At 39.4% G+C, this 21,257-nt stretch overlaps 1 protein-coding gene across 4 annotated transcripts in view; it reads left to right on the top strand.

Annotated features, from left to right (window-relative positions):
• The window catches only part of TENT4A (terminal nucleotidyltransferase 4A), a 62,092-nt gene that overhangs the window by 22,744 nt on the left and 18,091 nt on the right, over positions 1–21,257 (top strand). For all 4 annotated transcript variants that reach the window (XM_040548290.1, XM_040548288.1, XM_040548287.1 and 1 more), the window contains exons 7-10: positions 265–478; positions 6,773–6,899; positions 15,301–15,401; positions 15,659–15,831. In XM_040548290.1, the coding sequence (XP_040404224.1) occupies positions 265–478; positions 6,773–6,899; positions 15,301–15,401; positions 15,659–15,831 (615 nt within the window). The remainder of the gene's footprint in view (positions 1–264; positions 479–6,772; positions 6,900–15,300; positions 15,402–15,658; positions 15,832–21,257) is intronic.

Genomic DNA, 21,257 nt, shown 5'->3' with positions numbered 1-21,257 from the left:
GGCACGTAGTGCTCTATTGCTTCTGGCTTAGAAACAAGAATGTACTAATCCATAAAAAGTTAGAAGGTAAGAAAGAATTTTTTGGCTCCTATATGCTGCTGAAGTGCTGCCCCCTTTTGGTTACGTGAAAGTAGTGTAAGTACATGACTTAACTCAGACTTGGGTAAAGAGATTATACTCGGCTGTTTAAATGAGAGCTTGTTGTTGTACTGTTATGGTCAGACAAGCATTTATTTTTAATAATTAGTAACTGTTCTGTCACAGCTGCATCCAAGAATCGATGCCAGAAGAGCTGATGAAAACCTTGGAATGCTTCTGATAGAATTCTTTGAACTCTATGGAAGGAATTTTAACTACTTGAAAACTGGTATTAGAATAAAAAATGGAGGTGCCTATATTGCCAAAGAAGAAATCATGAAAGTCATGACTAATGGATACAGACCATCCATGCTATGTATTGAAGATCCTCTCCTGCCTGGTAAGACTGCACTTCTTGCTGTGTTTTGGAGCTCTGGCTCAACTCATACTCCAACGTATTTTAGAGTTCCTAAAGTCTGTTAAACGTGTTGAATCTGCTTGGAGAAAAGACTTCCTGCTGGTGAGGTACAGCTGTGGAGGTGAGCCAAGGGATAAGGAACTGAATTTTGTAAAGATTTTTAGCCTGAGTAAGCTGGATTGCACACAAACAGTGCAGATAAATAATGCATTGGAGATTCAGAAATGTGTTGAGCTTATAAAAAGGTTCTCTAACAGTGCTGAGGGGCAATGAAGGAGAGAGGTCCAGGAAATCCTGGAAGGGGAGTTGTTGGAAGGGACAATTCTTCATTCTTTGTTATGAAAGAATGAGAAAGGAAGGTGTAGCTTTTCCTGCTGCAATCTGTGGTGCTATGCTACAAATGTATTGTACTACATGGAAATGAAATGCACTAGATGAAGTATCTACCCTGCAGGGCAGTACACTACAGACCGCACAGAAACACGGACACACGGCCATAAATGTGTAGCAAGGGAATGGCTGGAATATTATGTTGGTGTGGAGAGTCTGGTTTGCATAACTGGCTTCTGCAGGGACCTTCACAGGGACCTTCAGAGAATGTCACATTTGGTTGTGTGTACATTTGAAAGTAATTTAAAATACTTTTTTTCCCCGAAGTCTTGTTTTTGTTTCAGGGATGTTCAGAGTAATGAAGATTAATTTTGGTTAAGTTCCTGAAAATTGCCAGCTAGTAGTGCTCAGTTTGGATTCTATTGAGACTGTCCTAAGTGGCTGGAATTCCAGAACAGCTTTTTAATAAAATCAAGTTCTGGTTAATTTGGACTTCAGCTTTAATATTTTTGGGATGTAATTGGCACTCAAACTCCATACTGTCACGTTTTGTGGGTAGACTGCTTATGTATAGCACTTTTAAAGCAAATACCATGGATCAGGAGCTGAAGTTTGGCTCCTTTCTAAATACTTGTGTACTGAATGTTCATGCTTCTCTAGAACAGGCTGTGTGCTAAGATACTCATTCGTCTAGCTACATCTGATACGTATGTAGCTTTGAGTTTGTGTCCATCATGACTCTTGCACTTGGCCAGGCATAAGTGTGATTTTTGGAGAACATCTATCGTGTTGAGTTTTCATGCAATAGCTGTGCACTTGCCTGAAAGTCAGTTTTGATGGCAGCATGACTGCATTTCTTTAGAACCAAAAACCTTACCTGGACTTCCAGTTCTGTTCTGACTTTCCAGCTGAAGACTAAAGGAAGAGAACTGATTGGTAAGGAAGATCTATAGTTACATGCTTTTAAAGAGCTGGTAAGAGCTAAGTTTTAAGTGAGATTCTGTAGGCTGAGATAATGTAGCTTTTCTAGGAGAAAGTGTTTTGGCAAGGCAAATCAAAGCGGATGACTTGAAATAAATGATTCCTTTGGGACATAGTAGTCAGATATTTTTTGGTAGCTACCGTAGAGCTGCAGAACTTGCCTGATGGAACTAGGAGGAAAACTTTACAGAACGTGTAGGGTGGCACTTTGAATCAGATCTCATGAATACAGCCCCCTTAGATCTAGGTGTAATTACATGTTCTTAGAGTGCCTCAAAGTGCCTGTTGAGTGTAAGATAATGTAGATAACATCTAGATTTTAGCTTATTCTTGCTACTGCTTGTTTCAGTACAAAATACTTCCCCAATGGTTCAGGTCCTTGCCCAGTTGACAGGCCATCACCTCTGCTTGGTTAGTTTGTGCTCAGATCTGCTCAGTGTCTAGCTCTATGGTGTTCACTGTTGGCACTGAAAAGGAGATGGGAATAAATATCTTGGGAAAGGGAGGACAGCTGTTCCTTGATCTAGGTTAACATAAGGTGCTGTAGAGTTTTCCCCAAAATCCGTTTATATACTTCATGCACTAGTTCTTAATCTCTTTGGGGGGTCCTTTTGCAGCTTGATCATAGCTTTCTGTAAAGTTCTGGTTAAGCTTTGCAAGAAGACCTTGCAAGGTGACTTCTTAATCCAGAAGTCAGACACAAAAATACAGGGATGCAAAAAACCCTTTAAATTCCTTTAGATTATCCAAGCAGTTTAAAAGGGCCTCTTATGGGTGTAGGCACAAGTTGTGCAGTAGGATGCTGAAAGGTAGTATAGCATTAGGGGGCGACAGGATTAAGTTCAGTGAGATTAATTCATTTAAGTCTGTGGAATTGTTTTTTCTTTAGCATAAAATGGTGTCTGGCTAACAGATAAAAGATGTCATAGTTTGTTTTTTTGTGCTTAGGTCATTCCGTCCTAGATCTGGAAGGAACAGACATCAGTTTTGGTTGTAGTGGGTTTAACTCAGATAAGATTCTCCTGGGTGCCACAAGGTTTCCTTTGAGAGCCTCAAGACTTCATTGGGCACTAGAGGATTATAATTTCTTTGATTTGAGATCAAAGAGACACCAAGAAAGACATTGAGAGTCTATACTTTAAGTGGGAAGTCTGTTGAAACTTGGATTTGAGATGCCAGAATTATCTATCCTGTGATGCAATTTAGTGATAGTTTCTATCTGATCTTCTTAAATACCTTAAAGCTCTTCATCTTGAGTTAGTAGTGTCCTAGGGCAGGGTAATGAAATGAAAATCTCTCCTTCTCCAAGGAAAGGAGTTTGTGTAAACATCTTTTAACTGCCACTGCTCCAGTTACTGGAAACAGTCATCCTTTGTGTAAAAAGTAAAAGCACTCTTTTAGGAGAATTGCAAAGTCAGGCACTCAGGAAGTCTGCTCATGGGAACATGTTGGAGCAGAGTAGGTGCTACCATCCTAGGAGAGGTTTGTATGTATGGAATTGATCCACCCATATCCTGTCCTGGAATACAGGACTCTGGTTGTAGCTCAAATCTTTCATCTGTGGTTTTAAAACAATCTTCGAATTTATTTAGTAAGTTATTAGAGAAGCTTATTAGTTTCTTTTATCTGAGGGGAATGTTAAGGTTCTTCAGTCACACTTTTGATGGTCATGACAGAAGTGATTTTGATCTTGGTTCAGATTGGCAGCAGCAAGCATAGCTGCCACAGTCTATGATCTTCATCTCTGCTGCTCTCTTCATGAGAAGGGTGGTGAATTTACCAGTGCCTATAGTAAAGTTCTAAATGTTAATTTTTATATGGTTTTCTTGAAGGGACTGTTTACAGGACTAATTATGCTTCATGTTGCTTTCTTCTGAATTTTGATAGGCCACAAATGCAGGAAGTAACTAGCTTTGAGACGACAACTACTGGGATTCTTTTCTAGCCTTAGTGATTGTCCGAAGACAGTCATCACAGCTCTTCAATATCTGTTATTTGTCGTTAGAACCTGTGAATATATACGTGTGTGTATAAAATGCATACATTTATAAAAAAAAAAAAATGCAAATTGAGGCTAGCAGCTGAAACAATCTCTTCATGAATGTTGCAAAAAGTTGTTTAGTAGGTAAGAGCTTAACACAAACAAATTTGCTTCAGTCCTAGCTCATGGTCTTACCTTTGATTTTCCAGGCTGTGTCCTTAAAACTGTTTCAGGTAATGGAAGGCTACTTGATAGTGATTAATACTGATAGCTACTGATGGGAGTCTCAGACATGCTCCTTCAGGGATGAAGCTGTACTTCACACAAAAGAATAAGGATTGAGTTATATGTGGAATTATACACCATTGTTATCCACTGATGTTTATATCAGACTTGAAGGCTGGCTTTTTAAGAGTGAAAGCATTTGGGTATGTGCTTTAATTGTTCAGTCTAGATTGTGTTAAAAGGCTGCCTAGGTATGTAAAGGTGATGTGTTAGGCAGGACAATCTCACAGAGGAAAACCTATTCCCTAAAGAATCCTTTTTTAAAATTTATTTTGTTTTTTAGAATTCAGAACTGCTAAATGCATGATCTTCTGGCTTCTCTAATATGTTGCTCCCTGGATTGAGTAGGGTCACCTTCTATGCAGGCTTGACTGGTACTGTTCATAGTAGCTTCCCTAGCTTTGGCTTCCATATCTGCTTTTCAGCTGCAGTGCAAGTCAGAAGACCTGCAGACTATAACTGAATAAAACTGCTTATTCAGACTTTTTAATGAACTAATTACAGGTGGAGAATGAGGCAATCCAAGAACCTGTGCATGCTTTGGCATGAGCTATTCTGCCTTTTCTCACATCTGCTTCAATCAAGACTCATACACAACTCGGTGGTTTAAACTAAACTGCCTGAGTTTTCTGTAAGTGGATGAGGAATGATTTCTGATTTCTTTTGCTGGCAGAAGAGCAAAAGTGATAATTGTCAAAAGGAGTAACCAATAATAAGTAGCAGTAGTGTCTTCATTTTAGTGTAGCTCCTTTAATGATGCACATTAAATGTAGTTGCCTTAGCACTATGTTAGACTACACTAATGCAATTTGACAGTATATTCTCAATTCCTGTTATGTAAATTTAGTGGTAGGTGCAATTGCATGTTTAGCCATTTGTAAATATTGTTTCTATTTATTCCTTTTCAACTTAATTCTATTTTGTATGCACCTTTTGTGTGTTATTAAGTGGAAGGTGGTATTGTTGCAAGACAGTTCTTCCCCTGGAAAATTTGTACTGAATTCATCTGTTTTTCTAGTGGAATTAACGTGTTCATGTTTTGGTTTCTTGACCACTGAACTTCCCTTGTCTCTATTCAGCTGTCTTTGGACAAAGTCCTTTGGGAAAGTCTCCGATACCTACTTTGCAGTGAAACACTGAACTACAGTGTAGTTCTTCAGAGATCCACTTTCCAAGGCCTACATTAGCTTCTGCTTCTACTTCAGGATAGAGTCCAGTTGTAAATATGCCATTTAAAGAGGCTTCTGTAATTCTGAGTCTAGCAGCTGTTGGATACTGCGACAGTACATTCAGAGTGAGATACTCAGTTACTTCATTAAACATGAAGTCTTTTCTTGATCAACTTTTACTTAACAATATATGTTATTGAAGAAATCCTGTCTTCCCAAAATGCCTTATACTCCACATCTATTTTCATTGATTACCCTTTCCTGTTTAAGTGGTGTCATTGTTGGAGAATCTTGAAGGGCTAATACGTGTTGTCAAGTAGTAAAGCCAAGGCTGCTTTTCACCCTGGGTGGCAGATGTTGGCATATTTATCTATAATGGCTTGCTGGACAAAATATTTCAGTGAGTGAAGGGTTCCTCTAATGTCAAATTCAGTCTTATTGGATTCAGTCTCCAAAGGATAGACTCAATCCTTCACCTGTCAATTTTAAAAGAGGATTTTTCAATATAACTTGTTTGTGGGCCCTGATTTGATTTGCAAGCTTAAAATAACTACTTTTAGCGGTTCATCCATTTCCAGTTTCTTCACAGCATTTCAAGTATCATTCTAAAGGAGGGAACCTGTTACTGTAAGCAGCTTTCTACCCACTCAAGATCTAATCTGTGTTTTGCACATGCAATTTGGAGGAAGTTGTTTTAAAGTGTTCCTTAAATTGAGTGGTGACAGTGAACCTTTGGTGTCTGGTGCCAAATATATCTTAAAAAAAAAAAAAAAAATCCCAAATGATTTCTTGCTGGTACTGGCAAGATCTTTCTAGGCATCAAACAGAAGACTGATGCCTGTGCAATGTCACTGATACAGCAGCTTTAGCACCTTCTTAACTTCTGCAGTTCTTCTCGAGTGGTGGTGGAGGTTTGGAAGGAATTCTGCTATAAAAGTCACCCCTGTTTAAAGAGGGGCAGTCAAAAAGTACCAGTAACTTGATCAAAAACAATACTGTACAAAATTCTGGAAATCCTGGGTGATAAAGATTTTGAGAAACTGGTTTATCCTGTGGAGATAAGCAGTCTGTATTTTATTCAGCTGTAGCTTTGAAAAGCTTAAGTAGGGTTGGTATAAATATACCTGGCCACATGAAGATAAGGTGGTTGCACAAGTGGAATTCTAAGCTGAATTTGGTCTGCAAAAACTCTACTGGTAAGTGAGACATGCTTTGACCTTGGTATGTTCCCCATTAGAGATCAGCTTAAAACTTTTTTTTTATAGTTACCTTTTCTGTTTATTTCAGGCTCTGGTACATCAGTATTTTACAAATGCTGTATTGAATGCGTGATGTTGAGCATCATTCCTAAGGCTAGTTTCCCTTATTGAGATTGGCACAACTTAGTTGTTCCTGATATGAATAGAGTGGGCTGACCAGTTTAACAATACAGCTTAACTCTTGTTTAAGGCTTCTGATCTCTAAGTGTGAATAATTTTCTGGTTACTGATATTAAAAAAAGATGATCTGATCACTGTCACATTATTTCAGGAAACGACGTTGGCAGAAGCTCTTACGGTGCCATGCAAGTGAAACAAGTTTTTGATTATGCCTACATTGTTCTTAGCCATGCAGTATCACCACTTGCAAGATCATATCCAAATAGAGATTCTGAGAGGTAATTAGTTCACTTTTTGAATATTGTTTGTTTGTGTAATTATTTAGGAATTGTTTGGGTCTAATCAATAAAAGGTATATTGCTATTTAATATTTAACTGCAGCTGTATTGACATCTGCCCAGAAATTTTGGCTGGCCCAGTGCTATGAGTGTAATACCTTCATGTGCAGCCCTGAAATAAAGACAGCATGACAAAACAGGATGATTCCAGTGTGCGGTTCTCCTAGTGTGGAAGGGACCCAGAGGATAATTGGTCTTTCTACAAACATTCTGCTTAAAATATTTCAAAGGAAGGACTGCTGGTTTTAACATTCGGTATGATTTCTGTGTCTGTACTATGGTGGAGAAATGGGTGTGATCCAAGTTTTATATATAAAACTAGACAACAAGACTAGAAATTTACCTTGTTCTTTAATATGTGCTCCCATAAACTGTTCTAAAAGGCTTGACATGCAGCTAAGCTGTTAGAATCAATTCAGTTTGGCCGTAACGTTAGAACTACTGTTAAAAGAATACTTCTAGATACATCATTTTTAGCACAGTTCTTCATGTCTGTCTTAGAAACACTGTACAGCTTATTGTGGTGTCAGCTCTCAAGCTCTCACCTTTGCTAACTTTTTTTGATGGAGAGGGAGAAAGAAAACAAATACAACATGTTAAACATGCCTTTTCATTCATGTATCTGTTCTAGCATGTGTTACTTAATTCTAACCTTCAGTATAAATTGGGGCTAGATCAGAGGACATACCTTCCCTGGGACTTCCCTAGAATCGCAATAGCATTCTGAGCTCCCTAGCTAATTTCAGGAGGGAATGGCTACAGAAAGTCATGTTAACCATCTAGATATAATTCCAGACTTTATTCAAGTTGCTAATTTTCAATATTATTGCAAGTGGTAGGTGAAATAGTTCTCCTATAGTAAGCTTAGTACTTGTGGTAAAAAGACTATATATAGTAAATTTACCATACAGTAGGGATTTAATACTGACAGGTTTTAATATTGCTTGTGCGTCCCTGGGTTTTCTGTGGTACTAAATTTACAACGACTGAGACCATACACATTCCTGTGATGGGGATATGTAGGAAGAGTGGTAAGAGTTACATTACGCATTCTCGTTTGAGACTGCTGTTTTAAGTTAAAGGTGCATTTATTGAATATGTACTGTCTGACAGTTCTTGTTGCTGAAGGAAACTTTATTGTTATGTAAGTATAAGTAGAACAACCTAGGGATACCTGAAGTTTTGCTTGTCTTGGGCCCTGGTCTTCATTAACTTCTCTGTGGTTCTTCAAAGGATGTGGTCGTTCTCTTATGCAGTGCCTGAATTTATATTAGATATCAAAAAGTATGTTTGTAAGTGCATTTAATGCAAGTCTCAGATATCATCAACATGTATACTTACTGTATTCAGAAAAATGTTTGAATTCTGTCACAGCTTCAGACTTGAGAAGTCCCAGCAGCTGTGTTTCAGCAGGTGCTGTACATCTGACCTGTTTTTTTGCTAGTTTGGACTGTCTGTGCTAGTGATACCTGTCTCAGAGCTTGTCACACCCGTGACTTGCCACTTTATCAGAAGGAATGGTGTCATAGGAGGAGCAGCTTTCAATGAAAGTCCTGGTTTCAAGTAGTTTCCTCAGCACCAGGACCTGTAGGTGGATGATGTGCTGTTTGGTACCAAGCTTGTTGCAGAAACTCAATAGCACTCCATGTTCAGTTTTGGTTTTTAGTTAAACTGAATGTGTCTGGGCAATCCAGGTGCTTTTCAGATCCTTCTTCTGCCTGTTAGGCAGAGTTGTCCAGGCTTGGTATAAAGACTTTTTCCAGTGGGCTGACCTAAAGCACTAGCCCTGCAGGAGCCCTTTGCTATGATCCATTTTCTTCTTTTTCTAGGCTTGTTAGTGGCAGGTTAAACTGTAAGCAGGGGGATTTCTTTAAGAGCAGTGATAGCTATGTGACATTTTACTAAAAGAATCAATAAATAGTAAATGAACACTTGAAAGGGTAGGAACTTGCAAGATACTAAATGCACAGGCTGACTTGTTCAGTGCTGTCATAATTGGGGCTATCTTTCCCTTAATTGTGAAGAACTGTTCTTGGACTGCCTGGTGGATTTCAATTCATATCAACTCTTTCCAGGGAAAACTTCTATGTACATCTTGTGTATGCAGTCCTGTCTTGTAGATGACCATCTCAGTAGCTTTCAAATACTTCATAGTGATCATTACTGCCCTTTTTCAGGGTCAGTCCAACTCAAAGGAGCACAAGCCTAAGGTAATTTAAGGCTTTCTAGTCAACTGCTGCTTCTATTATTCCCTATTTCAAAAAAAAAAAAGTCAGACTTTGTATCCTTCAGCATAGGTCTTGTCTGTTCTGTACTAGCATAACCCTCAGAACACTATGGGCAAATTCAAATTACTCTCTCCAGTGTCCTGCTCATGCTTCCAAATACAACATTTGAAATGTCCTGGGAGATAAAAGCTATCATTTGTCTGACCTTCTCATTGTGTTTTGGCTCTACACTGAATGGAAACAGTAATCAGTTGAGTCCTGAAGGTAGTGGTTCAAAGCCCCAGGAATTACCTTAACTCTTTTTTGTCCCTAGTCATCCTCACACATTATTTTTCTAGAATGCCTCAAGGAGAGGTTCAGAAGATTTTTAGACAGAAGATTTCTAGACCAAACTGATTCCTATCATCTTGGAAGGAGAGGTTTTCCTAGTAGGAAATAGGCTATACAAGGTATAACGTATCTATGTATGGACTATATCCTGTTATGAACTCAGTTTCTTCCTTCTCAATCTACATATTCCTGACTTTTGCCTTGGATCAGATCCAGTGATCCTGCAGTCAGAAGGTAAGTCAGATGAACTCTGGTCTGAATGAAAACAAATACATCAGCACTTCTATCATCTCAAGAAGCTGATCCAGTTTGCATTGTGTCTACTTGATGGGCAGATCAGAAGCAAGAGAAGCAGAAGGAATTTCTTTGGGATAAGATGGAAGAGAGTGATATTCTGTTTGATAGGCATAAATTATGCTGGAAATAAATGTCTGGATGTGACATGAATTCATCCTTGCGGTAATAACATGTCTGTAGATCAGATATTGGATTACATACTAGCTTGTCATATGGTTGAGGTATAAATGTGTGCTCAGACTGCATCTCTAAACAGCAGCATAGCCATATGCCTCCGTATTTGGGAGCAGATTGCACATGAAATGAGGAATCACTGAATGGTGTGGGTTTGAAGGGGCCTTAAAGATCACCCAGTTCCAACCCCTTGCCATGAGCAGGGATACCTCCCACCAGACCAGGTTGCCCAAAGCCCCATCCAGCCTGGCCTCGAACACTTCCAGGGATGGGGCATCCACAGCTTCTCTGGGCAACCTGTGCCAGTGCCTCACCACCCTCATGGGGAAAAAATTTCTTCCTAATATCTAATTTAAATCTACCCTTTTGTAGTTGAAAACCAATATTCTTTGTCCTATCACTTTGGTGCCTGACAAGAGTCCTTCCCCAGTTTTCTTGTAGGCCCCCTTTAGGTACTGGCATGCTGCTGTAAGTTCCCCCCAGAGCCTTCTCTTTTCCAGGCTGAACAACCCCAACTCCCTCAGCCTGTCTTCATAGGAGGGGTGCTCCATCCCTCTGATCATCCTTGTGGCCCTGCTGTGGACTTCTTCTGGTAGGTCCATGTCCTTCTTGTGCTGGGGGCCACAGATCTGAATGCAATACTCAAAGTTGAGTTTCATGAGAGCATAGCAAAATCACTTCCCTCAGCTTGCTGGCCATGTTTCTTTTGATGCAGCCCAGGATACAATTGGCTTTCTGGGCTATAGAAGCTGCATTACTAGCTCTTGTTGAGCTTCTTGTCAACCAGTACCCCCAGGTCCTTCTCCTCAGGGCTGCTCTCAATCCATTCTCTGTTCATCCTTCATTTTTGCTTGGGGTTGACCTGGCTCAGGAACAGAACCTTGCGCTTGACCTTGTTGAACCTCGTGAGGCTTGTGCAGGTCCACCCCAAACTTGTCAAGGTCCCTCTGGATGGCATCCCTTCCCTCCAGCGTGTCAGCCACACCACACAACTTGGTGTCACTGCGTCACCGTCAAATGTGATGAGAATCCCACTGTTTGTGTTGCTGACAAGGACGTTAAACAGTGCTGGTCTCAGTACTGACCCCTGGGGAACACCACGCATTACTGATCTCTACCTGGACATTGAGCTGTTGACTGTGACTGAGTGTGACCATCCAGCCAATTCCTTGCCCACTGAGTGATCTATCCACCAAACCCATGTCTCTTCAGTTTAGAGACAAAGATACCATGCGGGACAGTGTCAAATGCAAGTCCAGGTAGATGATGTCAGTTGCTCTTCCCCTATCCACCAATGCTGTAACCCCATCGTAGAAGTCCACCAAATTTGACAGGCATGATCTGCCCTTAGAGAAGCTGTGTTGGCTGTCACCTATCACCTCCTTATTTTCTGTGCGCCTTAGCATAGTTTCCAGGAGGATCTGCTCTAGGAGGATCTGCTACACGATCTTGCTGGGCACGGATGTGAGACTCACTGGTCTGTATTTCCCAGGGTCTTCCTTGTTTCCTTTTTTAAAAAATGAGGGCTGTGTTTCCCCTTTTCGAGTCGGTGGGAACTTCACCAGACTGCCACAACTTTTCAACTGTGATGGATAGTGGCTTAGCAACTTCGTCTGCCAGTTCCCTCTGGACCTATGGATGTATCTCGTGAGGTCCTGTGGACCTGTGCACCTTTAGTTTCCTTAGATGGTTTTAAACCTTATCTCTTCCCACACTGGGTAGTCCTTCATTTTCCCAGTCCCTAACTGTCTTCTGGGGCCTGGGTTATGTGGCTAGAGCTTTTGCTGGTGAAGACTGAGGCAAAGAAGTCATTGAGTACCTCAGCCTTCTACATATCCCAGGTAATGAGGTCTCCTCTTTCCTTCTGGAGAGGGCCCACAATTTCCCTTGTCTTCCTTGTGTCACTGATGTACCTATAGGAGACTTTATTGTGGCCCTTGATGTCCCTGGCCAAATTTAATTTTAATAGGGCTTTAATTATAATAGAACTTTGAATGGAAGTCAGATTCTGCTGTGATGTGGCCTTTCAGTATAATAACTAAGACTTTTGAAACCTTTCTTCAGTTCCTAGGATTCTGGATTTCTAACCAGTTCTTCCTTACTGGAGCCTTACGAATGGTGGATGAGGGAAAGGGACTATTATGCCAGTGGGCCGGAGTTGCAGGAAGCCTTGGCAAGGTTTTGCTGCTCTGTGTCTGGAACTGTCATTTGTAGGTGACAATCTTAACAATAGTCTTGTGCCGTGAGTAAAGTGGTTTTTCCAGCTTGAAAGCTGTTTGGTCTATTCTTAGTCCACTAACTGCTGGCAGGCCTGTGTGTTAGGTTTGCTCCTGGTTGGCCAAGGTAGCTTTCACAAATTAAGGCCTACCAAACAGTTATCTTGACTGTTCTTTCACAGACAATGTGTTTTTTTTTTTCCTGCTGTGGCACTTTTTCATGTAGAGCTTTGCTGGAGCATTAGAGATACTGGATCTCATTGAAACTTGCATCAGCAATCTGAGCCTTTAAAGAGTGATCTTAAGATCGATTTGCATCATGATTAGTGACAGCTGGAAAGTGTCCTCATGAACTCAAGGCTTACAGTTGAATTAGCATTAGTGTAACAAAGCTGTGTGGCATGGAAAAGTGGAGATTCTAGGCTCTTTTAAAATAAACTGGGTATGCAAATAGCTTGTTATTGTTTTTACTATTTGATGATAATCAGGGGAAAAAGTGTAAGGGGGCATCTTTCATGGGAGAGCTGTCTAACCAGTTAACTTGGTGTTTTTCCCCCTTTTCTAAACAAACATCTTTGTATAGTTGTGGGAATGTCTCACTCTGGCCTCGGGGAAAAAAAAAAGTGTGGAATTTACTCATACTAGAGGCTGGGTAGGTCAATAGCTACTCTTTGTTCCTAAGCATTTGCAGTGTTGAAATCAGATAAAAGCACAATTTTTAAACACTTATTTAAAAAAGTCCCTTGACCCTATGGATATGCTTGAGTCCCATATGTAATGAAACGGAAAAGTATCTGTTCTGATCATACCTGCTTTTTTGTTTTTTGCTGCTGTATTAAGTATATGGCAGTGTAGACGTAATCTGCTTTTAGTTTCTGATGTGTCGTAACACTTTTAATTTTAGTGTGCAAGTAATGTAGTATGGATCTGCCTTCAAATTCTTGATAAATAAGTAAATTTACTATTTTTCTGCCTTGCTTCCAAAAAATGAGAGTATGGGGCTTCAAGCTCTGTCCTCTGCAAAAGGAGCTAGTGAGAGGAGAAATTCCCAGGCTCTGTGTGCTCAACTCTGCTGCAGTTCTTGGGGTAGCCCTAGTTTCACCCTTTACACCTGTGATACCAGGCATTTTTCGTATAGCAGTCTTCCACAGATGAAAAAAAATAAAAATGCATCTTATATACCAGAAAGAAAATGAATAACGTGAAGGCATGACTACTAAACTACTATGGGGAATGTACTCTAAGAAGCTTCAAGCTTGACAAACTCCTTTTCCATAAGTGTGTTATTAGGTCCGTTATCATTTTTCTGTTTTGAAGACCACTGATGGTAATAGCTGTGAAACTTATGGGCCATCCTAGAGTAAAAGCTCAAAAAAAGCTCAAGTCTGCTTGAAGGCATCCTCAGATGAAACAGCCGTGAGATTTCCTCCTTTGTCCCAGTGCTGAAGAGCCACCCAGCATTTGTATGTTTGAGTTCTATCCTAGCATTGCTGTCTGGGGAACTGCAGCTTCAGGGCCACAGCTGATTCTCTGTAGTATTGGTTGTCCTTGTCTGCAGTTCTTCAAAATTACTTCTCTGGTTTAACGTACTTCTTGAGGCTAAGAAACCAGAATTGCTTTAAGTATTTAAAATGCTATTATGTTGTGGGATTGTACATTGACAAAATACTACTGTTTTGTTCTGTTCCTTTTTTAATGTGCTCTACTTAGCTATTGAGCTGTAGTTTCCAAATAATTCCCAATGGTGACAATCATGTCAAAGCATTTAGTTCTGCATGTAAAATTCAAGATGGTTTTCCAGCATGCATCATTTCATTTATCTGCATTACATAGGAGAGTGGTAGATGATACTCATTCTGTCCATAAGGATTGCCTTCACCTCTTGGACTTGTAACTTAAACATTGGGCCAAATGACATTATCTGCTTAAAGTGCAGGGCTGCCTGTTTTGGTACTGATGTCTTTAAAGTTGGAAGTCTAAACGCGGAACAAATAGTATTTGGTCTTGCAATGAATTTGTAATCCCTAATCCAGGAGAACAATTGTTCCTTTTTAAAGAGTACTCTAAAATGACCTAGTAAAGGTAGTGTAAATGCACTTAGACTATGTATGCCCCCCCCATTACACACCTCAAACGAAAATTCCAATAAAGGTACAGTGTACCTTTATGATGTGAAATGAAGAATAAGCTTTATTACAACTGTTGAAGATTTTTAGAATTAAAGTAACTTTACCTCCCTTCAAGATGGTAACTTTTCCCAGCTCACTTTTGTACACTAGTCAGTCCTTCATGGATCTTGATCATGGAGTTTATAAATTATTTTAGCTGCCAGCCACCATTGAAAGGAAAGCTTGGAAGTTAAATCCTTAAACCAGGACACAACTCCTCCTCAAAATGACATACAGTTCACGTATCTGAAAGTTGAGAAAATATATTGTAAAATACTGCTCTGTACTTGTTGACAACTGGTCACAAGTTAAGAGGATAATAGGACCAGGTCAGCTTTTTCTCAGAACCAGGTGCCTTTAAGAATTTCCTTAAATTCTAAGTTGTTTGTGTTTTGGAGCCAGTGTCTTGTTTCCACTACCTCACGATCCATGGTACTTCCTTTATAATTGTGGGGATCTTTAAAGATGTCTTGTAAATCTGTAAGGAAGGACTATTGAGAGTCTTTCTGTTCAGTGATGATCATTTGAGGGGGCTGGGACATCAGTTTCTTCAGTGCATCGAAAAACTTCCAATTGAGATTCAGTGAAAAAATGCATCTTGTTTGGAGAAATGCAAGAACATGTACATTGCTTTTATCAAATACACTATCATCTGCATGTATTTTCTTGATAATTAAGATGCATTCCATTTAGAGTAAAAATCTTACCTGTTTCAGTGTTTGCATGTTAGTAGGGTGGAAGATGAGTAATATTCTAGTTTAAAAGTGTGATTCTTCAGAGGCCCAAATGGTGATCTAAGAAAACGAAACTTCAGAAATTCTTTGGTTAGGAATATCTTAAACTGATCTAATGTAATTTTATTGCTTTTTGAAATGCTTGCAAGTATGTAACCAACAGTCTTTAATACTTAATTTAAAAATTTTTTTAGCACATTAGGTAGAATCATCAAAGTGACCCAAGAAGTGATTGACTACAGGGCCTGGATTAAAAAGAAGTGGGGGAGCAAAATTAATTTATCACCTGAACTTGGTAGGTATAGCAGAAATCTTTGAAACCAACTAAATCATTTTTTCTTGCATTTGGTGCAATTCAAAATACCCATGCCTAGAAATTAATTGCTATTTCAGGTATGAAAGAAAAAGTAGAAGGGATTTGTAACTTTCTAATCCAAGACGTTTTCTGAGGCTGTTCTTCAGTTTGTTGGCTTGTTAAATGGAAGTTTAGACTTCAGGGTTCATATGTTGTATTCTGTGCTCTTGATTGATGCTTATGTTTTCTGTTAACAGATAATAGGTTGAAAATAAGAGACCAGATAGCTCCATGCAATGGAGAACAGCAACAGAACAGAGACTCTGAACCATCTTACAACCAACGCTTGGCTTTGTCACTAGCTAATACACAACAGTTATCCTCTGGCTCATCTGCGTCTTCTGTATCATCGCTCTCCGGCAGTGACATTGTAAGTTTTTTTTTTAATTTGTTAAACTGTTAAGCAGAGTCTATCATGCCATTCAAAACCTCAACTAAAAAAACAACAGTTAATATGATACTGTCCCTAAGATGCTATAGCAAATTAATAATTTCCTCTGCTCAGAAAAATTACTGAAATGAAGTATTTTTCATTAAATGAAATGTGTCTTAATTCCATCCTAAACCTTCGGTACCCTTTGTGGTAGTACTTTAGATGTAATAAGATATAAAGCACCAGGCTAACAGTAGCTAATTAAGCAGAATAATAGAAATCTCTTCATAGATCTTCCTATCAAGAAAAATCTCATTGACAATTTCCAGTCCTTTCTTCCCACGCTCTAGATTGAACATATGACCACCGTGTCTTGCTGCGAAGGTGAATAATATTCCATAGTGTTTTCAGCCAAGCATTCAGTTCATCCTTTAGTGGTAGGAGGCCCTAATACGTAAAGTCTTGATACCAGCTTCCTTGTTGGAAAGTGCAGTTTAAGTGACTGCTAGGCTTATTATAACTTTCTGAAAGAGGAGACAGACAGTAGTCTAGGTTTGTTCCTAGAGTCTTAAGACCGTCAGGTGTTTTCTTTTGGTATAGATTTAAGTCAACAAAGTTGGGCTGTAGAGATTATAAAGCACAAACTTGCATTGCATGAGGCGCTCATAAATCAGTTGGATGACTTTGTGTTAGGTGCAGGTGTTGATTGGAAGATGTGATAGTTAAGTACAACAGTGAGTAACTGTGGATGATGCCAAGAGAGGTCCAAGTACTTTTTTCTTGACTGACTTCAAAAACTGGTCAAACATGGAATTACAAGTCGGGAATTGTATTCAGTGAAAAAACTTTTGAGGGACAAATGCATTCACTGTATGTTCTGGTTACTTTCTGTAATTCCTTAACACTCCTGAACTTTCTGTGTTGAATTGTCTTTTCCACCTCCAGTAAATATGGTAAATGCATAAGTTACAGAATCTGACAAATGAGGGGAAAAAAGCAGAATGATGCTTGGCAGTGATAATGTTAGCTGTGCTCCTGGTTTGAGTATGTCAGTGAAGATGTTGCTGTAAGATAAGTTTTATGAGAAAATGCAAATATTTGCTTAATATTTTGCAGTCTAAACCTAACCAGGGGGGAGTGAACAGTTAGGACTTTCCCCTTAGGTATCCCAAAAGTAAATCTAAGTGCAACTCTTTAGAAAAATAGCCTTATGCTTGTGTGCTTGTGACAGTTCCTATTTTAAGCCCTGGTCATTTGCTAGTATTATGACTTTAGACTACCAGCATATTATCTTAGTTTGCAGTGGAATGGCAGGTTTTGGACAAGTAACCGAGTCTGTCTTACTCGGTTATGTGAGGATGAACCAGCTCTGGTTGAGCAGTTCTGAACTGTACCTAATTCAGTAAGAGAAACTGTTCTGCTGGAGTTGAGGAGGCACTGTTGAGTGATCTAGTATAGTTCTTTGCTGGAAGTTGGGCATAGAAACATCTAGCGTGTGCGGAAATAATATTTGTGCTAAGACTTCTGGTGCACGCTGCAAGTAGGTATGATGCAGTGAATTTTGGTACTAGTTTCAGAATGAGGGAATATTATGCATCACTGTTAAAGGTATGTGTGGTGTTAGATCTGATCTTGTGGAGAATTGTTCTTCAGGGATGTTTCCGTATTCATTTAAAGTTAAATACTTTTTTAAAAGTTTGATACTGAAGACTGAGAAGATGCAGATTGTAAACCAAGAGCAGGAGATGAGGAGATACTAGACTGACAATTTGACCTCTTCCCCAAAATTAAGATTTTATTTCAATAGCAAAATAACCATCCCTGTGTTGCTGTTATTCCATTAAGTACAGTCTGCCTCAAGACATGGTTTCTGGAGATGTATTTTGCACAACTGCAGGCTAACTTTTAACGTGTATCAACTATAAGAGACTAGACGTCAAATTAGAGTGTATTTGCTTTGTTCTCTACTGTGAAAGATGACTGGTCATAGTGATCAGCTGCACCTTGATCTTGCTGGGACCTGTCTGGCAATATAATAGAAGTCAACTCCTTTTATATGTTGAGGAAGAGGAAGTAGACTTGGCTACTTGTGGCGTTACTGGGTAAGATTGCCTCTCTGAACTTCATCTTCTAATGAAAGTCAAATACTCTAGCACAGAGGTAGCTGCGGTCTGCAGCTGTCACATTCCTCTATATGCTGACCGTAAGTCTAGAGGCCTTGTATATACTCATCAATATGTCCTGGAAGAGGTATTGGTAGTGTATGTCAAGTATTCAAGCATTATCAAATCAGTGCAGTATTGCTAGTAGAGACCCTATAATTTTTTATTAAAAATTGTAGCTCATGTTATCTACAGCTATTGGTTGTATTACCGTGTGCTGTATGGTTTTTAAGGATTTGGTTCACTGAAGTTTTGACAGTATTACAGACTTTGCCTTACTCTATAAATACGGTTCAGCAGCTGAATAGTCAGAGCTTCTGGTGCCTTATGGGCACTTGAGATAACGTGGGTTATAGACTTGTTCCAGCAGCAGAACAATATTAGGCTAATAAAAATGAGCAGTTTTTTTTCTAGAGGCTGGATTGGTGTAGATCAGAGATAACATTTAGAAATTAGCCTCAAATTTTGTATGTACTCATCAAGTGTAGGGATATAAAAGCTTAAAGCTACTACCCAGGCTTCTTTCTGTTCCTTCTGCTGCTTTCCTTCCTTCAGGAACCATACCGATGATAACCTCTCTCAGATGAGAGCTTGCGTACCACTGAGGAGTGTGAGAACTGCCTCCTTCAAGGACAGCTTTCTCTCTGTGTATATTGTAGATGTATATGCATTTCCTCTCTCAAATTCACTGTCTCAAATTCAGAAGGATGATTCCTTTTACCTCTGCAGGTCCAGGACTAGCTTGCCAGTCTACAAGGCCCAAAACTAAGAACAGGACCTAATGAGACTAAACCATATTTTTTTTCAAAGATAATCTTTTGAGGATTTTCTAAGGAAGCAAAAGCTACTTACAAAATGCCTTAGGCTAGCAATGTCTGGTTGATGAAATTCTAGTTGCTTTGTCTTTCATAAAAGTCCTAGCAAAAAGTGAAATCCGTCATTTAAAGAAAAAGCTTTCATAAGGTGCAGTGAATTTCAGATCGAAGTCTGCTTAGTAGTGAAATATGACTTCTGATATCCCTCTTGCTATCAGAGATAGCTGTTCAGTTTATGGATTTGTCATACTACATGTCAGTACAAACCTCTAATTCTCACTGACACTCCTAATATACTTCACTGTAAAATAGTACTGAAGTTCCCATTCTATTATCTCAGCTCTGCGTACAGTGTAAATATTATTAAAGAACTAAGCAGGAGCAAAATGAGGAACACTGGAAACGAACCTATGAACATAAAGAATCTGGTTTTCAGAACATATTTGGCTGCACGTTTTTTTCTGGCTTCTCTCAATTACCAAACTGATCTGTGCAGTATGTCTTTTTCTCAATGAAGGATTCTGCTGTGCAGGTATTTAAAATACCATATGCTGCCCTGGTAAAAAGGCAGCATGTATTCTGCTCTTACTCTTGCCCACAGGTAAGTTTCAAAATACTACACATTCCCAACAAATGTTGAAGTGAATAATTCTGCTGGTTGTACATAGATCTTCCTTTGAAGATGCTTTATAAATATCTTTGCCATTAAAGACAGCGCAAAGTGTGAGCTTCTCTATGGGAGCACAAGTCAATCTGCTCCACAATATAAAATAAGCATCTGGCATCAGGAAGTCTCATTTTAACTTTCTTACTGAGTTAGTGACTGCTATGGGAACCTGAAACCTGATGAAGTGAGCTATGTTTGTGTTTGCCTCTCTGCCAGCTCTGGCTAGTTGCAGATATTGGTCTGGGAACTTGAGCAGTAACCAAATTCTTCTTGAAAATGAAGTTTACTTTTTCCTGGGTGTTTTTTTGTTCTGGACATGCACTCTGCAACTGCTGACCTGGATTTCCAGTTGCATTGTGGAGAGCCTCCTCTTGTTAGCTCAGGGAAATCCTAGAGTTGTGCTGGAGAATGTCAGCCTGATCAACAGTCTCTGCCAACTGAAAATAGTTAGAGGTATGTTTCTCCAGCCTCATTTTAGGCTGATATGACCTGGTGTTAAATATGCTCTGCAGTTTTGATTCTGTTGTGCCAAATAAAGCTTAGCATTTAGTGCAACAGTGGTAACTGCACATCAGTAACTGATGTAACTGATCATAGGAAAGTTTTAAAGCTGTTCTTGATATCTAACGGATACATAACCTTAGATCCAGTCCAGCACAATCTCAAAGTTTGGTTAGAAGTTTGGATCTCAGAAATCTCACACACCTTATCACAAAGTGTTTCTGGTGGTATCTTTTGGGCTTCTATGACAAGATTCTTTCATGAAGAATTTGGAATTCTCAAGACCATGCAGTCATGCCAAGATACTGGAAGTTCCAGTGAACAAGGTACCTGTGTAGTCTATTTAACTTTCTGAGCTTTTACATATGTTCTTTCATACTGTTCCTGACATGTTAGCTGTAACAGTTGCTGTTCAGGCTTTATAATAACATTTTGTCAGACTGTCACTGCTTGATCTGCCCTCCATTCTGCCCGTCAGGGGATACGCCAACCAGTTCCTTAACTGTTTTGTGGAGCGTCTCTTCACTGTCTTCAAGTATTAAGTATTCAGTACTGTGATCAGATACAGTTCTGAGAATAGTCTGTAAATGACTGATAAGACTGATACTCGTTATTGCTATCATTCTGCTCTATGCATACAAGATGCACGCTGACTTTGGAACAGTCACTTGCTGTGCAGTGTTTGTGGCTTTTGGTACTTGGGCTCAATGTGTTTAATGAAGCGTCACCATTTCCCCTTTCTTCTATTAGTTAAGGGCTGTGAATTTCAGCTTATTGACAGGAGCTGTTGTATTTCACTCTTCAGACAGGTGGGAAAAAACATGACGTTCTGTCCTGATAAATGTTGCTTTTTAAAAGGGATTAATTTTGCAGGTGTAAGGTATGTGCTTATCTGCAGGAGAGGGATAGACACTGATGACACTTCAAAACAGCTACTGTAACAGCTCTTCTTGGAGCCTTGGAAAATCTGTTTAACGACTAGGATTAAATTTGTAGAGTTCCAATTAAAAATGTATGGGCAGGAGGGGGTGGCCTAAAAAAAAATTCTCAGTCTAAGAGCAGGAGCTGCACAAACGTATTTATTCTACCTTCTTCTGTGAATATTCTCATGCCCTAACTGAAACAACCATTCAAATGTGTATGGGTAGTTGGCCATCCTGTGGTAGAATGCATATCTTATCTTACTGTCCTTTCTCTTTCCTGAACAAATAAAGGGAGGCAAGATCTCTTAAGAAGTAGGCAACTCAATCTTTAGTCTTTCAAGAAAGATTTAAGTTT

This window comes from Cygnus olor, chromosome 2, assembly GCF_009769625.2.
Source record: "Cygnus olor isolate bCygOlo1 chromosome 2, bCygOlo1.pri.v2, whole genome shotgun sequence".
Classification (NCBI taxonomy): domain Eukaryota; kingdom Metazoa; phylum Chordata; class Aves; order Anseriformes; family Anatidae; genus Cygnus; species Cygnus olor.
This window is presented reverse-complemented; position numbering and strand designations above follow the sequence as displayed.